Source organism: Amborella trichopoda, chromosome 10, assembly GCF_054954075.1.
Source record: "Amborella trichopoda isolate Santa Cruz 75 chromosome 10, AtrichopodaSantaCruz75HAP2 v2.0, whole genome shotgun sequence".
NCBI classification, from domain to species: domain Eukaryota; kingdom Viridiplantae; phylum Streptophyta; class Magnoliopsida; order Amborellales; family Amborellaceae; genus Amborella; species Amborella trichopoda.
Genome location: NC_142345.1, coordinates 36,549,732 through 36,571,869, shown reverse-complemented (window position 1 = coordinate 36,571,869; position 22,138 = coordinate 36,549,732). Strand labels below are relative to the sequence as shown.

The following is a 22,138-nucleotide window of genomic DNA, read 5'->3' as shown; positions in this document are numbered from 1 at the left end:
AGGACTCGGAAGGAGCACCAGAGAATCAGAGATTGGAGCGGTGTCTTGAAGCAAAGTGAGTGGTAGAATTGAAGGAATTGAGCTAGAAAAAATAAAAGCACCTGATAATTATTGGAAGAGATAAGCTAGGTTCAAAACAGTCTTAAGCACATATTTATTGGGCACTCGAGTGATAGATATTTTGTAACGATGCAACTAAATAAATTATGGAGTACAGAAGCTCATTTCTTTGTAGACATTGAAATATTTATTGGGTACTCGAGTGATTCTAAAGATAAATATTTTATAATGATTGAACAAAATAAATTAGAGTACAAAAGCTCACTTCTTGTTAGACATTGAAATACCAAAACTCAAGCATGCTAGAACTTAAAACAAAAAAATTGAGCATAAGAAATCACAAAATCTTAGCGTAATTCATGTTGGAAAGTCTCCTAAAGTTGATTTAGATTCTAAATTTTATTAGTGTAGAAGAAGTTCTAGGGATTATGTCTATTATAATGAATTAATTAAAGCATCCTATAAATTTGAGGAAGCTTTTAGCTCACATGAAGCAAGTAATTGGATGGAAGCTATGAGGATTGAATATGAGTGCGAACTACCAACAATACATTGTTCTTAATGGGTTTTCCCCTGTGTAGAAAGATGGTTGGTTGCAAATGGGTGTACTCTAAGAGACTTAATTATGAAGGAAGCATCTATGGGTCTAAAGCTAGGTTGGTGGTTGACTTTAAAAAAGCATATTCACCAGTAGCTAGGAAATTTTTGATAAGAATTATACTAGCAATAGCTAATTATTATGTTTTTGAAGTTTATCAAGTGGATGTAAAGGCCGCCTTTCTAAATGCAAAGTTGGAAGAAAACTCCTCATGACCAACCTAAAGGTTTTTAACATTAGGATCAAGAAACTAATGTATGTAGATTAGTTAAATCACTATTTGATTTAATGCAATATTTAATATAATGGTATTTAATGTTTACATGCTCTTAAAGAACATGGATTTAAAAATATTACTGCAGATGTTGTGTCATCATCATCATAGCCTTTTTCTAACTATTTAGGGTTGGCTACACGAATCATGATTCGCCATTTTGCTCTATCAAGGGCCATACCTTCAGTGAGAATATCTCACCGAAATAAGCAATAGGGTGTCCCTCTTGATTGAGAATAAATGTGAGAGGCATCATAGTTGACCTAAAAAACCTTGTCTAATATGGTAATGTGAGCGCCGAGCTTGTGTCATCTGTTTAATATGGTAATGTGAGTGTCGTAGCATGTGTCATCTTCTCCTTTATAACTTGGAAACTTTGATATGCTTCCTACATCCATTTGAAGCTTCCTTTCTGGATGCAATCAATAATGCTAGCAATGATCTTCTTGAATTTCTATATAAGTCTTCGAAAGACCATGAAAGCCATGGACATCTCCAATATTCTTAGGTGTTGGCCGGCACTATGGCATTCACCTGGGCTGGATCTACATCATGCCTTTAGATGATATGAAATAGCCCAAAAATATCATTGTCATCATCATCATCAGAGCATTTTTTTAACTAGTTGGGGTTGGCTACACGAATCCTAATCCACATATCCATACCCTCAGTAAGGCCATAAGTCCTCATATCTTTTCTCACTACTGCCAATCATGTCCTTTTGAGTCTACTCCTTGCTCTTTTTGAGCCTTCTACTTAAACCAACTCGCACATCCTAACATGTATTATACTGTGTTTGTGCTGCAGATATTGTGTATATACCAAAAACAATAGGATTGTTCACTTAGTTTTGGCCTTGTATGTAGATAATATAATTATAATTGGGAGTAATGGAAAAGTCATTGAAGATTGTAGAAGGTGATTGTCACCCAAATTGAAGAGGACAGATATGGGACAATTTGGCCATATTTTAGGAGTTAAAGTGGCTAGAAATAAAACTAGGAGAGTGCTATATCTTATCAAGCTCTTAATATATTTAAGAAGTTAATTTTTGTAACCCTAGTTGACAAAAATTACCAAATATCAAAAGGAAATGTACCATAACCGAAAAGAAAAATAGATTATAAAGAATTTACCCTTTTGCAGAAGCGTTAAAGTGTTGGCATAATTTTTTTTCTCCATGTCTTTTATTTTCCTAAATATTTTTTTAATAATCAAAATGCCTCTAGGCTTATTACCTCTTTTGCCTGAGTGTTAAATAAAAAAAAGAAAACCATTCCTCAATATTCACCTGTTGGAATATTGAAGCCTTAAATAGGCATGGATTGGGAGAGAGTGCTATGGTGTTCTAAATTCTTTTTCTCTCATTACCTATAATTCCTCGCTCTCGCTACAAATTTCAGAGGTACCTTGGTCACATGGGAGCACCCAAAAGCCTTGCAATATCACCCTCATAAGCTTTTGCCAAGCCTCATCTCCTACATGATTTACTCATCAATTTCTCTAACCCAAAATCCTTTGAATTGCTTTCTTTTTAGAGAATTGAACAAAGATTGGCTTATTTCCAACAGCTTTTTCTGTGGCTTTGTACCCATTTTTATGCTCTTTTGGTGGTTAATATATTGGTGATTAAGTTCCTTTCTTTCCCCTTTCCTATTAACATATTATTCATATAAGTAGGGGAAAATAATCTTAGTGTTGGGATATACTGCTGTAGTTTGGAGAGCCCATTTGGATATTGTTTGCATGCTAGATTTATATCTGTTGACGGTATAATGGCAAATGCATGCCATATGTTGTGTGGGTTGCTAATTGATAATGACCAACCATAAAATGGAGCATTAGAAATTGGTAAGAGTACACTTAGATATTTTAAGGGGACACATCCTTGTGGTTTATGCTGTGGCTTAATGATCTAATTGTCGAAAGCTGTATTGATGCCAATTTGGGAGGAGAAATTGATGAATGTATATTTACATCATGATGAGTGTTTAGGTGTGTCACGTTTCTTATGGAGAAGTAAGATGAAACAATGCATCTCACACTCTACTAGGAAGCATAATATATTGCATTAAATGCTTCAAGAGAGACAATATTCTTGAGGCACTTAGTAAAATGGCACTAGGGCGGTTTGAATTTTGTCTATAGTAATCCATTGTGATAAATAAGTGGGCAATAGCCATTTCTAAACACACATCATATAATGGCAAGTCAAAACATATTAGGAAACTCCAAAGGAGACTATGTGGAAAACAAGAAGTTATAACTTAGAAGTCACCCCCAGAATTAATGTTATTCATATACTAATTATAGGTACTCATGTTGCCCCATTTGAGAGGAGTGTAGCAGCCATGGGAATAAGATGCATTGATAGGTCATCATGATATCAGCTTTAGTGGCATATGGATGCCTCAGTAGCATATTGGAGCTTTAGTGGTCATTCAAAGGCTTTTTAATTATATGATTTCATGAATAGCCTTTGTGTTTGAAGCAGCATTTGGGGCATAACGACTATCCAACTCTTAGTGATATCACCCACCTTCATGGCACTTTTGCCTGTGTGGCATATCATGTGACTGCCCGCCTTTATGGCATTTTGAATCTTTATGACTTGATGACACATATATGGCCCTCCAGGCTTTTCTCCTGAAGATACGTGTGGCACAAATGGTTTCTGTGGTCTGATGATGATCACAGTGATCTATTAGCATCTAAGTGATGCAATGATATCTTAGAGCCTATAGTCTGAGTGGCATGAGCATCTCAATGATGTGGGTATCTTAGTGATATAGTAATTTCTCCACTAGCCTACGTGGCCGATGCTTTGAGCCTCAGAGGATGAGAACAGCTCAAGCAGTCATGATAGGACCCTTTATGGTTTATTTCTGTGGTGGAAATCCCTCAATTGGGATGTGATATTACTAAACTATTGAGAGCTAGCATGGCTAAGAACATGTTATCCACTATCTCTATCAAAGGGAAGTGGTATGCTAGTCTGGCTGTCTATGCAATTGCGTATCGCTCTGTAAGGTGGATCTCTTTGTAGGATTGTGTGGCAACTACTTGCATCCATGTAGATTCACCATTTAGTAATGGGGGCATGTATGGTATGAAGAATTTTGGGTATCCAACACTGTTTGTTTTTCGATACTCAGTTTGTTTGGTGATCTAGAAGCATGTGCATAAATTCATAAAGTGATTGATGATTATACAATATGTTACGACGAATAATGAGTATGATAAAGTGTTGTGGTTAATGCCATTGAGTGGATGGACTGTGGATTTAGATTATGGATGTCTTGAGGATGTACACAGCTCAAGCAGTCATGATAGGACTCTATGTAATGGATGAATGATGTATATATCCAAAGCTATATCAAAACAGTGAAAGACTATTGGGTGTGGGTAATTTTTCTCCATAACTTTGGCTTGAAAAGGAAACCTTTTCTTCCTACCAAGATTATCCGTAAATTTGCTTGGCTCTCCTTTTGAAAAGTATTATAAAACCTTCCACACAAACAAGGTGCTTTATAAAGGAGAAGGTGCTTTATAAAGGAGGATGGGCTGGTGGAGGGAGCTATGGTACCCTTGTGTCCCTCTCCCTCTCCCTCTCACTCTCCCTTGTTCTCCTCTCATTAAATCAGAGATAAACTTAGCCCAAAGATGTGCACGCAAACCTGCAAGTGACACCTTGATACAAGTACTGTAGAGCCATTGCATCACACTCTCTTCCTTCAAATTTTCCTCTCATTACTTTGGTTGTATAGCGCTGTGAATTGCAGTGAGAACAAGCATCACTCTCTCTTCCTTCAAATTTTCTTCAAATTTTCCTCTCATTACTTTGGTTCTATAGCGCTGTGAATTGCAGTGAGAACAAGCAAAGCATCAAAATTGTGGGGTGTTCATTACAACTCTTCCTACGTTTTCAAGTTTGAGTTGTTGCACAACTGATTTGGTGATCACATGCTACACTTTCTACTTGTCATTAGTTAATAATTGAGAAGGCGCTAAGGTCTAGGTGGTAGCGCATGCTGTGGGTTTTCATTCCCACCACTAACACTGCCTCATTAACAATTTGAAAGAAAGTTAACTCCTAATGTACTTGAAAAAATGGGCAGGGGTCTGTCTTCCCCACTGAATTACCACATTTTTTTTTTCTTTAATAATTTGTCCTCAGAAATAAAATAAGATAAGGACTTAGTACATTGGAACATATATGTATAGCATTGGGGAGTCCTTTACATCCTTGTATGATTGCTCGACTTAATGCTCTTGTGAACTAATCAGTCCATGCATAATAGTAGTTTGATTTGAAAAAAAAAAAAAGTTGTAAGGTATGTCATTGCGGAACGCGTTCAGCAGTCATATCTTAATCAATTCAACATCAGGGAGGCAATTGTATCGATTAGATGAGCGATACAGGTGAAATCAAGAAGGCATTATTTTCAGTCTCTGTTATTTCTACAATCTTTCCTTAATTTTCAACGGTGTGCGAATTTCAATACCACGATTGAAACTTGGGTAATTATTGTTAAATCTTGCCAAATATAAACTAATAAATATGCTTCTTCAATCAATGTGGTAGAAGTGTAGAATTCATCATATACAATCAAATTGATTCAAGGTTTGTTGCCCCCCGTTACATTCGATATGTGAAGTGCAAGAAGAAAAGACGTGTAATATATGGTAGACTACAAATCTAATGTTATTTCCCTTCATTTAATTAGCAGAAGATGTAGTGAGTTTTGATATTTGAAAATCACAAGCTACACCTTCATCATAATTTTTTTATTCCATCTGAAAATAAGTGCACAAATTAAAATAAGTGCACTCGGTCCTACACCCACGTCTTCATCGTCAATCTCGAACCAACAAGGTATTGGAGTTTTGGAACAATGATACGAAACGATGCAACATTGAGCTGTACATGTTTAATCATTCTGAATTACAATAAAGGTCAATTTCTTGTTAGTTTACAAGTGGATCTTTGGCGCTTATTTAGCTTATAGACTTCATATGATCAACCAACAGTAGAAAAAGAGCTCAATTCGAAAATGCATATAAATAATGAGAATTATTTATACACCCATTTACAGATCCAGGTGATCCATTGGTTCCAACAATGTAGCCGCCTTCTAACTTGTGCACACAGGCATCTGCCTGAGCGGACTGCCAATAAAGAGCCTTTTGTTGGTCAATCACTCTTCTACCTTCGAATAGTGGTCATGGCTTCTTTGAATTTGAGCTTGAGTTCATTCATACTAAATCCAGTCTTATTTTTGGCTTGGTGGCTTGGTGGATGGGTCATGACTTCCTTAGATTTGGGCTTGACATCATCCTTTGTGGTCCCATTCTTAATTTTGGTTATATGACTTGGTGGTGCGTGTAATCTATGTTTTAGGGGACGTGGGCACCGGTACTTTCGATCAAATGCACGGACACATACATATCCTGCAAAACACAACCATGCCAGCTTTAATTATTTGTTAATTCAATCATGTCATTTCATCTCAATCATGCATGTGTACATGTATGATTGTAGTACCCTCTTTATGTTATATTTTAAAAAGTACCCTTTGTAATGATCATAATCCTACTAGAAAAAAATTATGTATAATCAAATATTGAGTTATTAGTTTTATGGTAGAAGGTGATAAAATTCATCCCACAGTAAAGGTTATTAAAGCACGTAAGTCTTTGTATGTGTGTGAGAGAAAGAACAGATGGAGATATCATGAAGCTTCATCAGCAACTGAAAGTACAAAAAATTATACGAGGTGGCTTTTCTTACCTTTCCAAAAGCATTGTTGAATTTCCTCAATACTGCGATCTATATCAATGAATCAAAAGCAGATAAAATTATGAGGATTCTGTTGATTCCTTATCTAAAGCGACAATTCAAAATGGAAATGATTTACCTCTAAATATCGTTGGGACAGCACTTCCAAAATAAACAATTCTTCTTGGCAGATTCCATATCCAAGCTCTAGGAACAGCAATTGGGTTCAAGCTGGTTTCATGATCCGCAAACACCTGAATTGCAATTCGATTGGTGATGTTTTTCTTTTAGAATGTGCCAGTATTGCATCAAGGCTATGCTTACCAGAAAATATTAATTTTTACAGTAATCTAAATGGAAAGAAAGAAAGAAAAGATATAACAGTAAACTGAAAGGGAGAGAGAAACATGAACATATAGCATTCATGTATTCTACTATGACCCAATTACTTATTGTAAAGTCTACTGGGACTCATACATTAGTCTACTAATGCAGTTTGATTTGCAATACTGGGATGTTATCGTCATGCTTGAATAAATGACCATGTTCTGGAGTAATTGTAGTTATAAAATCATTAAAATTTGATATTACCTCATTGACTTGGAAGTAAGTACCATTCAGTGGAAAACTCCCTCTCGTTGCAGTTCTGCATGGAATCTGTCAAGGGAAAATATATGTCAAGCAATTCCTTGCTATGCTATTGATCCCTACAGGGAACTACCTATAATATGCCACTTCAGGAAAATGGTAAAAACAACATTCTTAATTTGGAAATACATAATGGTTGCTCACCAGAACTGTTCCTCGTACTATTTGGGAATTAGCTTCACGTATTCCGTTACAAGAGAAGCAAGTCTCTTTGTCACACAAGTTGCCTGATGCTTGATTGCAGCACACTTCTGGTGGTTCAATTGAGTCTGCTGTTTCACCTGGGTGTAGGAACATTATATCAGAATGGAAACAATTAAAACCATGAGCATAAATTTGGGACATTTGTTCTAGTTATGTTTTTCATTGAATATAGGAAAAATTATGTCCATACTGAAGATAATTACAGAAAATACAGTCATAAACTTTTATGGAAAATTATGCGCAAGGATGCCAGTTCGAGATCTACAACATCGGATCGGTGCCTTTTTGAAAAACACCTCATGGCCTTTTTTTTTTTCTCCCAATTTGCCCCAATATTTGAAACTCACAACATCGAACTGGGAAATTGACAATTTATTTTCTTATTTTGTTGGGGGTGTAGGTGGCAGTCCAATATTTCAAACCTCTGCCAGCTCGTCCAATATTTCAAACCTCTGCCAGCTCTTGATATAGGCTGCCTGATATCCCTAAATTTAACATGGAACAAGTTATTCGAGCTTAAAAACATCGGACCAGGAAACAAGTGGCCTGAGGTGTCAAACCTTGGACCGCTTGTTCTCTCTATTGTAGTGCGAGAACAAACGGTCCTAGATTCTAAACCTTGGACCGATACCTTATGCACTTACCACGACATGGTATGGGCAATTGAACCATATTTAGGGCTGTCCGATATTTGGAACATCGGACAATCAATCTTCAGATATGCCTTCCCCATGAACTTGAGAGCCTTACGGTTTGGGAAAGGGACAAAAAAAAAAATATAAACTGCTTCAATGTTGCTAATATTAGGTTGAGGGACAACTTAAAAAAAAAATAAACACCGTCCTTCTGCATAAATTTCACATAAAATTGAATGAAAATGTAGAAAATATAAAATAAAGTGGTTGGGACATACTTTTTCCTTGAATTATAAATTTGTAAGAAACTGCTTGTATGAAAAGACTAACCTGGAGTCCATATGGAAAGTAGATATGGACATGGATCCTTTTGCTCCCTTCTATCCAGCTGCATTTTTATAGCAATATAAGTTAGGAGGAAGCCTTCAATTGGAACTTGCTGATGTAAATGCTCATGAAAAGATTGAATAATTTTACTCACGTCTTTCAGAAGTGGGTGGTCATCTGGAAGTTCATAGCTGCAATTTAAGAAAAACAGAATTACTAAAATAATGACAAAGATACCTTTTCCAGTTGGAGATAACATGAAATAAGAAATGGATTTAGTTACACTTGATGCTCAGTACGCAGTTTGCTAATATTCTTGAGCTTTGGCATTGGAATTGAAGCAGCTTCTTTAGTTATAGCTACCAATGCTTGTGACATATCTGGATTTCCGAGGTCCCAATTGTTTGCTTCCAAGCATTTCTGTATATTTTGTGATAGTTCCTTAAGATTGAGATTGATCGTAGGAATTTCATCTGTATCTTCCCATGGAGTGTCCTCAATGTCAATATCTGAGGTTTCAAAGCGTTTAGGCTCTGGTGATGGTGGCATTTCAATGATTGGTTCACAAATGGGATTGGAATATTCTTGTGGGATAGGCATTGGCTCCAATGGGGGCAATGGTAATGGGTGGATTTCTGAACTGTGCTTGTTCATGTACATGAATGGATTTATAGAATCCACAATGCCTTTCTCTTGTGGACCTGGTAGGGCGAATCTCGCACTGCATTCAAAACAATGGAATATCAATTATAATGCGCAAAACAATTTTAATTGATGTATCTAAGCATATTTTGTTCCTTCTCAGACTATGTGCAACCATGAGCATACCATCTGTGCAAGTGAATGTTTGCATGCAAGAATAGATCAGCATACCAGAATATTAAGACAGTGTGCATTGCTGAAGTTGGTCATGATATTTGGGCAAATGGGGTAACGAAACATAGTCACCTGAATCTGTAACTGGTGATATGCCCTTCCTCATGGAAAGATGAAGTCTACTTATTGCTTGGTTTAACATTTGTTATTGAAATCTTTCACAGCAAAGTTATCTAGGGTTTTGAATCTTTTGAACTGTTAATGATCTAAAAACATTTGCTTGATAACAAAATATGTCACTTTTAGATATGAAAGTGTCTACAAAGAGACCATTTATCTTTTGTACAGGAGGTCACAATCACTCGTCCGTTACATTTCAAAATGGGTGGTTGTAAGAGTGTCATTGAATAAACATAAAGTTCCAAAAAAAAAAAATCTCTAACTTCGTGACTCACCCTAAACCATACAATTTGACATCTAATGAGTGGGAATAGTTGTGACCTTGTACAAGAGATAAATGGTTTCTTTGTAGAGAATTCCTTTAAATATATTGGTGGATTCTACTTTTCCCTGTAATAAACTCAGACTGGATGGTCAACACAGAATAGTATCCTAGAACTATATATTTGATGAATACTTACTATTCGATCCTTTTCATGATTTAATTTGCTAAATCACAGAAGCGAACATTGTGGTGTTGATTCTTGTCTCATGGAAAATGGGTTCATTGGAATGAACTTTGTGGATTATATATGCCCCTAGCATCTTCCATATTCTCTGAATTGCAGTTTCCAAACTTAAAAGCTCTTAAAAAGCTTTACAGTGGAGCAGGATCAGGTGTACAGATGCTGCAAATTGTCCTTGATTTGTATCCATATGTTGGCCCATGGTTATGTATGCATGTCTATCGGTAAGCAGATCATGAGTTCATGCACAAATGTCGGCAAATATAGATGCTCAAATGCATGTGCACAATCAATTGAAGCATGTACATACAAGAGCTAGATAACTTAAGCCAGGAGGTGTGCTATAACCTTGCATATGCACTTGCAAAGTGTCTGCATTCCCCTCTCATTGGACATGCATTGCAATTTGGCTTGCTCTTTGTACAGAAGACCTGCATTCATTCAAAGTAATCAGTTTTATTTTAGTTGCAATGTATAATTCATTCCATATGAGTAACTTCACTTGGACAAAAGATGAATAATTTCAGAGACTTCTGAAATTATCTGAGTCTTACCTTTCCAAATGTAATCATTTGGTAGTGGAGTTCATACCTGCTCAAAAGCAAGAGTTTGGATAAGCATCCCTAAGCTCAAAGTAGCTAGACAAGTGAATAGAAGAGCAAATTCAGAAATGAGTTTTCCCATTTCTTTGGTGACACTTCCATATGACTGGTTCTATCAATGATACAAGAAGGTTCTATAGATTTACAGTGTCTTCTGCTCGAGCTTGCATAGACGAGGCCATAGGTACTTTTGAATAGACTCCAGCACTGGATACCTTCACAAAATCGAACAAATTACAAGACTTAGTTGGGATATTCTGATATTTCTTGTTAAAGAATTGCTTTTTAGCTTATTTAGCTTACCTACCAGTGCCTTCTTTTAATAAATAAAGAAGGCTTTGAAGACGTTGAAGTTAAATAGACTTACATCTCGAGAAGATGCAACTGAAGGGACTCCGGTAGTGGTTGAAGTGGCACCCATCCAAGTCGTACAGCTATACGACCAACATTTGTATCGACCTTATGAAAAAGAAACAAGATATTGACATCTGTATTATGAATTTGAACCAATTAAACAAATATAAATTCTTACCGGGAAAGCTAGATGCTCAAGGGTTAATAGGCGGACACACTCAGTACTCTTGAGTCCCAATCCTCTTATGCTTAAGAGGTAATCCCTGTGATCAGAACATCAGTATTAGGTATTTGAGAAGAACCAAGGATGCAGAAGATGCATTTAAATTTCTCTTACTTGGCTTTGTCAGGAGGAACATCTTTTAACCACTCAAGGTCAATGCTTCCATACTCTTCTACCAGCCGATTGAGAAAATTCTACAAAAAGTATGCATTTGTGAGTGGTCAATTATGACAAGTTTTGTATCATAAGCGATGTTTTCAGTGTACAGCTTACTAATGTTTATCTATATATATATATATATATATATATATATATATATATATATATATATATATATAATGTCCTTATGCATTTCTAGAAGTGCATTTCATATGACTGTTGTACAGTTGAAGGCCTTATGCTGTGCAGACCAAGTGTGTCCACTCCCATTTGTACCTGGCAATTGTTTTTTTTTTGGTGGGATCATCATGCATGGAGGGTCATATATGTATAGTGACACATGACGTGTGGGTTCATGCTCAGACAAGACTAATCCCTCTAGGATATAAACTCGCCTGATTTCATATTCCTTTCCATAAAAGAACAATCACAGGCCTGAGGATATGTGATCCACACTAAATCTCTAAAAGTGCTTGAGGAATGTATGGCTAGTCCTTTTCTATGTCTAACTAAAGAACATATGGTTCCTTTCAGATTTTCATGCATAGATTATCTCGCAATCAGCAGAAAAGGTAGACTAACCAGACATACATGAGTATTTTTCTTTAGGTAGAACTGTACGTTTTCCTGCCATTAACAAGATGACTGACTTACATATTTTCATTCTTCAATTGATCTTTGATATACTAAAAGAATCTATTTCATCCCAGAATGATATATTCTTTGGTGAAGCACTTGAACTTAAGTAACAGAAACATCTAGTGGGAGAAATAAAGTCTAATAATAATACTGATAATATGGTAATTAGAGGATGCAAGAAGTTAAATAACACCTTTATTCTTCCTCCAAGTACATTATTCATCCCTCTCTCCTTGATGGTATAAGCTATATCTTCTACTTTGGCACATCTCACTGCTTCCCAGTCCACAGAGTCTTGCGAGTCGGGATCTCTTGCTCCTGAGCATGGTTGTATGTGCCTTTTGAAGGATTCCCATTCGAAAACCGCTTTCTTGACTACTGTCACCTTTCCCTTCTTCTGTTTTTCTTCAACTCTTTCAGTATTTTCATTTGTGACACTGGAACTTCCATCCCTTATATTTGGGGCATCTGGATTCTTTTCTACGGGTACTTCCCTGTCCTCTATTCTCAAGCATTCAGCAATATCTTGAGGACGATCTAGTATACTTGAACTAAAATGCTCTGCTGTCTCGTCTTTCTGCCCTAAACTCTTGGGAGTTCTTTCAGCCCGGGTTTCATCTGCATTCAAAGAACTTTCAGATGAGAGATTCTGCTTCCCTGACTCTTCTGAGAAATCAATTGCATGATCATGGGATAAACCTGAACTCAGATGGCAAGTGCCATCTAGTTCCTGAGTTGTGTCCTCGTTCTTCTCCTTTTCACAAATGCTGCTTAAGTTGGAATCTCTTCTGAGAGCTCCTGGTTCCAAAGAGGGTGATGACTGCAATTGTTCTCCACAGTTTTGGGTATTGGGGGATAAATTGGTGCCAAAAGTTTCATTTTGCAGAGTAATAGGTTCTGCTAAAGTTTCTTTATTGGAAGCCGGTTGATTTCTTTCACAGTTGATGCAACTCTCAGCATCAGTTTCAATATCAGTTGAGACAACAGGAGATTTTGTTTCTTCAAGTGAAGCTTCAGAGCATTTCTCATGTGTGGAATGTGTAATTGAATCTCTCAACAAAATGTAAGCAGCAGAAAGTTCTTTTTCAATTGTTTCCTTTAACTCAACTTTTCTCTGGAGCATAGGCGTGCTATTATTTGGCAATGAGTTTGACAGCTTTCCATCACCTGACTGATCCAAACTTGGTGTTTCCTTCTCATGCATATGTTCCTCAGATGACATAGTATAGGTCCGATTTAGGTCCAAATCCCATATAATTTTTGTCCTTGTTCTATTCAGAAGCTCTTTGAAGGAAGAGCCATTGGCATTGTCATGATTGCAACTGGTCATCATCTCATCTCTTTCAGGAGTGGATCCTGAACTTGATCCATAGTGCTCCACAGTCTGAATGGTCGAAGTAGAATCTTGGGATGAGGTAAATTGCAGATCAGTGTTTTGCATTGATTCCCCATTCTCTGCTTCTGTCTGACTTGATCTGTTCTTTTCCATAGTTTCATTGTTTGGTTGATGCTCAATCGCTTCCACATATGATGACTGACTCATTTCAGATCTAGGTAAATCCATCCCTTGTAATAAGCATTGTTTGTCATACATGACATCATTTTCACATGACTCGTTATACTGTGCCATGGCCTTTATAAGATCTTCTCTGCATTCATTTTCTTGAGGGGGCACAGAGCTTTCTTGCTGACTTTGTTTGATTGATAAGTTTTGGCAATGGATTGTTTCTTCAGAGTCCATGATGATCACTTCTGGCTCTTGTTGGATGATCTCTTGTGGCTCTTGCAAATGCACCTCCACTGAGGGTGTTTGAGCTGTTGCATTGTTGCTACCTCTCTTGTGAGGAAAGCGCGACGCAAGGGACAAGAATGCAGAGCTGGAAATATGTCAAGACAAAAACTATTACTCTGTCTAACCAAAATGTCAAATACTCATTGTCAGTTCAAGTTTCATTGCAGCAAGCTTGCATGTACCTGGAAAGGTGATCGGAGACATTCTGAGTTAGAAATACTCCAACTACCGAGTCAACGACAGATCCTTTCCACTTCGAGAATCGCCTGTCTCCTGCACAGTTATTTATTTATTTTTGGTATCTAGAGAAGAATAATTCTCAAGGAAATCAAATCCATTGGCATCTATAGGCAAATAATTTAAACAGCCCAATATAATAGCTACCAAAGATAGAGCCTAAGACTAAAGCATTTAGCACCATGCACAGAAGCATGAGAAAATAAATTTACAGCTGAGGCAAGATCTTTGATAAATGGTTACACCTGCACATGTCACACTTGAATTAGAAAAAGATGAACAAAGAAATAATGGAGAAGGGAATCAAAAACTTGCTTCCAGAATGAAGGTGGATTACCTTGCACCAGATGCATGCGTGCAATAAATGAATCCGCAAGTCCTTCGAATCTTTGCCGTTCCCTTTCCCACCATTTCTCCTTCTCCTCGTCGAGTCCATCTAGACCATCAGTCTCATTGCCCATCAAAAGCTTCCAGACCCGAGTTGTTTCCATGTCTAGATCAACTTTGATCCTTGAACGCCTCTTTCGTCTTTCGTATGGCACCATTTTACCATCTCCAATGTAAGGAACCAACTGATTTTCCTTGCTCTCATCGATAATTGCTAGAGCTTTCAATTTTTTGACAAGCACATCAATAGGATCGAACAATGTCTCTGATGCATGAGACCCCCATTGTGCAATGCTGCTACTATGATGATCATGAGTGAAATTCCTTGGAACGATATGCCACCCTCCAGGTTGAGGATGATGGGGAAAAGAAATCTCATTTGAGATGCCATCTTTGTGCATTTGGGGAGAATAAGAATGAGATTTCATAAAGGAAGATTGATTCTCCAAGACCCCTTGAGCATGAAGGCGCATGATTTCTTCAAGATGAGTTTCCTTCTTTGCACGTTTCAATTTCCTATTGACAGGAGTTGGTGCTTGCTTCATCGAACCTGCACTGGGCTCTGTTGTTAATCTCAAATTGTAATTCCCAGCCAATTGCAAAGAGTTCAAGTCCTCAACTTGGTCATGTTTTCTCTTTCTTCTTCTTCTCTTTTCCTTTTCTTCCATACTGGTAGTTGTGGCCACCATATACTTATGGACATGGAGGTCAAAATTGACATGGCTTCCTCCACGAACATTAGTTGACAGTGCTTTCATGGAGAAATTTTCTCTTTTGCGATCATACTCACAAGCACTAGGTCTGGCCGTACCATCTTTCCCAGTGCTTTTAAGTATGAACAACATCTTGTCTGTTAGTTTCTTGTTACGTACTGGTTCCTGCACACAACTCTTTGAGATTTCTCCAGCTATCTGGGTAGAAGGAGAGGAAAGGTCAATGGATGCAGGCTCACAGAGCCTCTTCCCAGCCATATTGTTCACCTGAAAATTTGGGAATTGCAGACTTTTCTTGTGTACACTGTACTCCTGAAGCATCTCTGTATAGGATTGCTTGAGTCTAAGAATAGGGTGAACTGACTCTTTTGTTCGAAATTGTAGTTCATTAGAAGAAAAACCCACTTCTTGGACTTGTCCATGATGTGCCTGGGTAGTTCCCACGTCTCTTCTTCGAGCAAGGGTTTTTACATTCATATTTCGCTTCATTGAAGATGCCAACTCTGGATTCGGAGGTGGATTATGGCAGCTCACCAGAGGTGGATTTTGTGATGGGTTATGGTAGTTTTCCAGAGGTGGATTTGGTGGCATATGGTAACTGTCTGGAATTTGTGGTTGTGACTGGTTCATATCAAATGGATGTTTGTCCTGAACCCGTATAGTTGGTTCAAATCTGATCTCTCTTGGCTGAAGTTTCTCTTGGGGTATTGCAGCTGTTTTCAAGTCTTCCTCTCTATGATGGATTTCATCATCAAAGTTCAAAACCCGCCTGCATGAAGGAGTACTGCTAACTCTGGCAGCTGTAATAAAGTCAACACGAACTTTGGTTGCTGAACTAGAAGCATTACTAGTATTAGGGACCAAATTAGCACCAGCACCAACACTAGCAGCCAAACTAGTAACACCACTAAAATTGGCAGCCTCGCTAGCGGGATTGGTTATGGCTTCTGTAGGGGACGTGTTGGCCTTGTTACGCTTTCCTGGGGACCTCTTCTTCTTTGTTGGCACATTTTCTTTTGAGGCAGCAGCCTTTGGGGTCCTATTGGTTTGGCCTTCTTTGATCACTTTTGGCCTTATCTTTTTCCTCTTTGGTGGTTTTTGAGCTGGTGTTTTGTATAGGTCCATGCCTTGAGCTTCTTTCTTTTCCACGATCTGGCATTCCTTCTCTTGGTTCTCCGGAACAAAGCTGCCTTCTTTACTGAGTGCCGTATGACCAGGCTCATTTTCAGGCAAGATCCTACAGTGTGGATTGTTTTCTGGCAATGTTTCCGACAATTCCATATGCAGTGGAGCATTTTGTGGCAAAGTTTCTGGGGAGACCTGAGGTTGTGGGATATTTTCTGTCAAATATTCGGACAAGATCCTTGGATGCAAATTTCTCTCCAAATAGAAATCAGTGGCCACTGAGGACTGGTGGTTCCTTATCCTCTCTTCCCCAATACTCTTTTCTGGTGTCACAGGTGCTAGAGGTGATTCCTGAGCTTCACTTGAGCTCATGTTAGCTACTGTTTTTGGTACTGAATCAAGCTCGTCCACATGAATAAAAGGAACTGGAAATCCATCTGCATTATTAGGAGTAATTTACATAAAAAATAAAAAATGAGTACTTTACACTAGCAATATTGTATGCACTTTTTTACTTTAAGAAAACTAAAACTCCTCTCTCCTACATTCGCTGGGATAGAGCCTAAATGATGCTCTAATTTGTAGATAAAGAACTGATGAAAAAGTTCCAGGCTAGAATTTCCAAATTTCTAATTAACTGATGACTTGTGGCCCAAACACACAACCAATGTGTCAAGATTGTTAGCTACTGGTGATTGTGCTACATGAACCAGACTTTGACAGATGTTAAGCGCCAACAGTTCACAGAAAACAGACTTTGATAGATGTTAAGATGTTGAGCACCAACAATTCACAGAAAACATAAGTTATTATTTCTTATCTTATTTGTTATATATTTTTGGTTTATTAAACTAAAATCTAAAAAATGAAATTGCATAATCCCAAAATGATAAGAAATAATGTTGTATTTACTTTAGGGGCTAAGATTATATGAATAACATACATGGATTTTTAAATTAAAAACCACTTTTCTAGTTTCAAAGAGAACCAACACAGAATCCAATTGCAGCATCCAACAAAAAAAGAGCTCAAAAACCACATATTCAATGGTTAAATGAATAATATGAATAATAGATTCAAATGAAGAATTATGTGGCAATTTTATTTCACTCTGAAAATAATGCTTTCCCAAGTTATAAGAAATAAAAACAAATCTTTCACAGAAATGGTCATGCAGCTTAAATGGAGAAAGTTTTTCTTTTGAACATTACCCAAAAAAAAAGTTTTCTTTTCGGTATCTGGTGAAAGTAATTTTCTACACTAAAAATGAGACTCTTACAATTTAAATAAAAATATTTCTTAAGTTATTTTACTTGCTTTGAAAAATATCTTTATAACTTATAAAAAAACATATTTTACTTGCTCTGAAAAATATCTTTATAACTTGTAAGAAAAAACAAAAAGCTGAAAGCTGCTTACTTGAAGATCGAAGAGGAGTAGGAGATGGAAAAGGAGGGCGACCAGCAGTACACATATTCCCAATATTCCCAACATTGACTGAGTTCCCCTTCATCATTATTAGCCAATCCATGTAGTTCATACCAGGAAAGGCAAATGTGGTGCAGCCGCAGCTTTCTGGAAAGGGAGGAAACCTCTTAGAATGTTCTGGAACATCCGTGAAAGGAAGAAGACTACAGCCATTGAATTCGACACTAGAACCCGATGCCATGTTCCTATAATCCTCTGCACAAAATTTCTAGATCCGAATATCTTCAAGCTTTCCACTGAACTAATGTTCCCACAAAAGAGTTCATTCATGACACAAAAGAGTTCATTCATGGATTACAGAGTCATAAACTTTTCAATAAAAGAGTTCATTCATGGATTACAGAGTCAGAAACTTAAGATTACAGAGACAAGAGAGAGAGGACTTGGGCATTTTCTAATTAGTGATTACAAGAGGGCTGAGAGCTAAAGAAACCTTGACCAAACTACTGTAAAAAACCTAGTTGCATAATGAAACCGCAAAATATCAGAACTCCCTAAGGGACTCTGCAAAAAATTGTTCGGACACTGCAAAAGTTGTTCATTGTTGACGAGACTTCAGAGCAAACGGAAGCAAATCCATAGAGAAAACTTACTGGAAAATTTAGAAAATTTATTGGAAAAAGCAAGGAAAGAGAAACCGAAGATACGCTGGTTTAGTTTGTAGAGATGAAGCTCAGATCTCCGATAAATCTTGGCCCAAATTCCTCGATTAAAAATCCAGCGATCAAGCGAGAAATGAGGAACAGAAATAATTCTCAATTTTTTTTTTTTTTAATAATTCACAGAAAAGCTAGCAGTCTTACTTACCTCTGCAATGTAGAGGAGAAAACAAAAGGGAGAGCTTGTAAATTCACTGGATTTGCCCTCTTATTGAGTTCAAAGTCCACAAACTGATAATCTTCTTCTTCTCTTTCTGTTTTTAACATAGTTTATTTTTTATCCAATAAATACATTATTATTAATTTTTGGGTAGTTTGTATCATTAATTAAAATCATAAGAATTATTAATTGATTTTTTATACATTTAATTATTAATAACAATGAAAATAATATACTTCAGGAGCAAAATTAAAAAGAAAAAGAAAAAGGAAATATCCAAATTCTGTTTGTTTTTATCTATTATTTATAAGATTGGCTTCCATTAATTTATCGTCTCAAAATTTTCCATTACCATAAATTGAGTTGGGCTTTTGCACGTGATAACCGAATATCGAAGCATCGGCTTCCTCTATGACACGTGGCAGCTGCAGACGGCACCTGGGTAGCGAGATGCAATACTAACTGAACATCTTTCAAACGAACGGCCATGAATGGCGACAACAGTGGGCCCACCTTCCGGAGCCTTACCTAAATTCGATGCACCGTACGTCATCGTCAAATCCCACGTGTCTTTTCGGTTGCGACACGTGTTACTAGGGTTTCCTTTTGATAACTTCGACGTGTTGTTAAGTTAGGGTTAGGGTTGCTGGCCCTCGGTTAAAACCCCTAAAACACGTTAACATGCAATTAATTAGCGGCTTTTATGGTTTAGATGTGGTTAATTTTTTTTTAAGTGTTGAGGGATAGGTATATAGTTAAGAACCGCTGGCGCATGATTCGTTACGGCGTTGGTGGCAATTGCAACACTACATCCCAAGTTTACCGCGGCTCCTCGTATGAGCGATATAGGATAGGTTTGACCTGTTGCTGTCTGGGATAAAGGTTGATTAAAAAAAAATTAATCCGTTTTTTAAAAAAGTACGTTTACGTGGTTGGGGTTAAAATATATTGAGTTTTATAATTAGAGATGAAAATATATTTTATATTAAAAAAATTAATTAAAATTTTAAATATATTTTTAAAAGATTTAATTTTATAATTAAAGATAAAAATAAATTTATCTTTTATTTGATCCATCAAGTAAGAGCCCCAAGCCACGCTTAGGGAAAATGTGTTCGAATAAAATATAGAGAAAATATCTTTGTCGGTTTTAGGTTTTCTTTTTTAAGAACACAAGTATCTATAGCACAAGTATCTATTATATCTTCTAATCTTTTTGACCAATTTTACTCATTTTATCTATATTTTTAGCCCAAGCCAATTGAGAGTAAAAGAAACTATTTTTAGGTTTTATTTCTCTCTTGTATTTCCACTAACCCCTCTCTCCTCGTGTTTTCACTCGCTCTCTCTCTCTCTTGCTCTTTCCCCGTTATCTTCCATCCCTTCTCTTACTCTCCCTCTTTACCTCTCTCCATTAACTTCCATCCCCTCTCAAAACATTCCTTTGCCTTCGGTTAAACGACAATTTAGGTTTTATAGAGAAAGAGAGTTTATTTACCGGTCTTAAGCTCCCATGATTTCACTTGGCTTCCATGGTCAATGAAAAAGAGAGAGAGTTGATTGATCTCGGTCTCCCATGATTTCACTTGGTTTCCATGATCATTGGAACCCGGAAGGTAAGATCATAATTATTATTGATACAGGTCTTTTCCGTATAAAAATAAAACATAAAAATGGAATGTGCTGTTACAATAGAACCATAAGTGATATGGATTATTCAAGAATTTGATTGCTTTATAAAAAAAAGATATCAATGAACTCTTATGAAAAGGGTTCAACACGATTCAGCCAATTGTCTCGATTGTGGGATATCATTGATAAATGCGATTCAACCCATTGTCTCGATCGTGGGATATCATTGAGGAACGCGATTTAGCCAATTGTCTCGATCGTGGAATCTTGTCTCAATCGTGGAATATCATTGAGAAATAGGAATCCGTGTTCTCAAAGGATTTCCCGTGATTGCCAATTGTCTAAATCGTGGGATATCGTTGAGAAATAGGAATAGGAATCCGTGTTCTCAAAAGATTTCCCGTGATTATTCTTAGTATGGAATGAGTCAATCATCCACAAACACATTGGTAGTCTCTCACTCACCAATTACGCTCACCAATTACGACGATGATACGAATAAATTACGACGATGATATAGAGAAATTACGACTACAATGATGATACAGAGAAATTAAATTACGATGATGATAGACAGAGACTGACCAAAACTAAAAGCGTCCCTCCTTTCCTTTTCATCCCTCTAGAACCGCAAAGTCAACGCCCATTAAAAAAAAGGAAAAAAAAGAGACCAAATAACAGAAAAAGAAAGCTCATTTACTCAGCGATTCTCATATTCATAACGGAAAAAGAAGTATAAGGGTCGTTTTTCTTCACATGGGTCGTTTTTCTTCGATATGGTACCCCAGCTTACAACGAGACTTCATTTTCATAGAGGAGAGTGTTGGAAATATGGCCTATCAGATCCTTTTATCCGAGAATTTATTTTTCAATAATGGTACAAAAGCCAATATTGTATAATATATATTAAATCCCATTTGGTTGACATGAGGCAATCCTATATACTAGGATCCATTTTGGAGCTTTTATAGGATGTTGCACTCGAGGGAAAACCAATGTCTCTGTTTGAATTCTTTATAAGAGTTAATTTTTTATTATAGATATACATTATTATTAAATTTTTAAATTTCTTTGATCAAATTGCAAGAATGCTTAGATGACATCTTATTATGTGAGTCATTAATGCCCTAATGACAGATTTAGCTCATTATATAGGATTAACAATTTGATGACAACTTGTTAATTTTAATTGGCTGCAATTAAGAGAATTAAGACATGAGTTATATTTGGATCTCAACTCCTATAGACCATGAATATAAGAGTTACAAAAGATGGTTCTCTATAAAAAGAGGTTAACCTCTCAAGTAATATAAGATAGAGAATGATGGAAAATTGGTGAAGGTGATTCACTAAGAAGACTCTCAAGGTAGCCTGTCACCGGATGCCTTGGTCTATTAGTTTTGGTATGGAACCTTAAGCCCTTCGTGTGATTTAAGGACATATCCGAGTACGTTATTTATCGTTTTTATTTAGTTATTTTCATTATTGGGACTAACAGAGAAAGCGCATTTCTTCTTTCTCTCGTCAATGTTCATTTATTTGTTGCCTATACTCTAAACTACAAAAGGAATTATCACCCCTGCAATAAATAATAACACATCAGCAATCAAAAGCCCTAAAAGTGTTGTTTTTATTTATATAATTATATAAAAATCTAATGAAAATAGGGAAGGAAATGGATTATGCAATGGTATTTTAAGGATATGTATAAAAAAAGCCGAGCGCAATTTGTCATCGGAACGTTGTGAGCTTTACATTTGTCTTTGTGGGTAGAGCATTGATTTATTTAGCAGACCAGAAGAGACGGCTTTCTCCAAGTTCACACAGACAGAGGTGAGAAACACGGGTAGAGAGAGAGAGAAAGGATTGGGTGGGGAAATATGAAGAGAGAAGGGGTTTTGGGAGAGAGAGAAATTACGGAAATATCATGTAAAGAGAGAG

The 22,138-nt window shown here is 36.8% G+C and overlaps 1 protein-coding gene across 7 annotated transcripts; it reads right to left on the bottom strand.

The window, feature by feature from the left end:
• Positions 1-5,828: 5,828 nt before the first annotated feature.
• On the bottom strand, positions 5,829-18,683 carry LOC18427613 (protein ROS1A). Of its 7 annotated transcripts, none has more exons than XM_020663277.2 (19): positions 18,554-18,683; positions 17,678-17,941; positions 14,371-16,695; positions 13,979-14,069; positions 12,198-13,881; positions 11,321-11,400; positions 11,162-11,246; positions 10,997-11,088; positions 10,776-10,844; positions 10,582-10,618; positions 10,376-10,458; positions 8,809-9,246; positions 8,680-8,716; positions 8,529-8,586; positions 7,504-7,640; positions 7,303-7,368; positions 6,851-6,965; positions 6,724-6,762; positions 5,829-6,383 (listed from the first exon to the last, which is right to left on the bottom strand). In XM_020663277.2, the coding sequence occupies exons 2-19, from the start codon at positions 17,925-17,927 to the stop codon at positions 6,139-6,141; spliced, it is 5,931 nt and encodes a 1,976-aa protein (XP_020518936.1). In that variant the 5' UTR covers positions 17,928-17,941; positions 18,554-18,683; the 3' UTR covers positions 5,829-6,138. The 7 variants fall into 7 exon arrangements, 6 of the variants coding, with proteins under 6 accessions (XP_020518936.1, XP_020518938.1, XP_020518937.1 ...); XM_020663279.2 differs by having other exon boundaries at positions 17,678-17,833; positions 18,554-18,673; XM_020663278.2 differs by having other exon boundaries at positions 17,678-17,954; positions 18,554-18,667.
• Between the last annotated feature and the right edge of the window lie 3,455 nt (positions 18,684-22,138).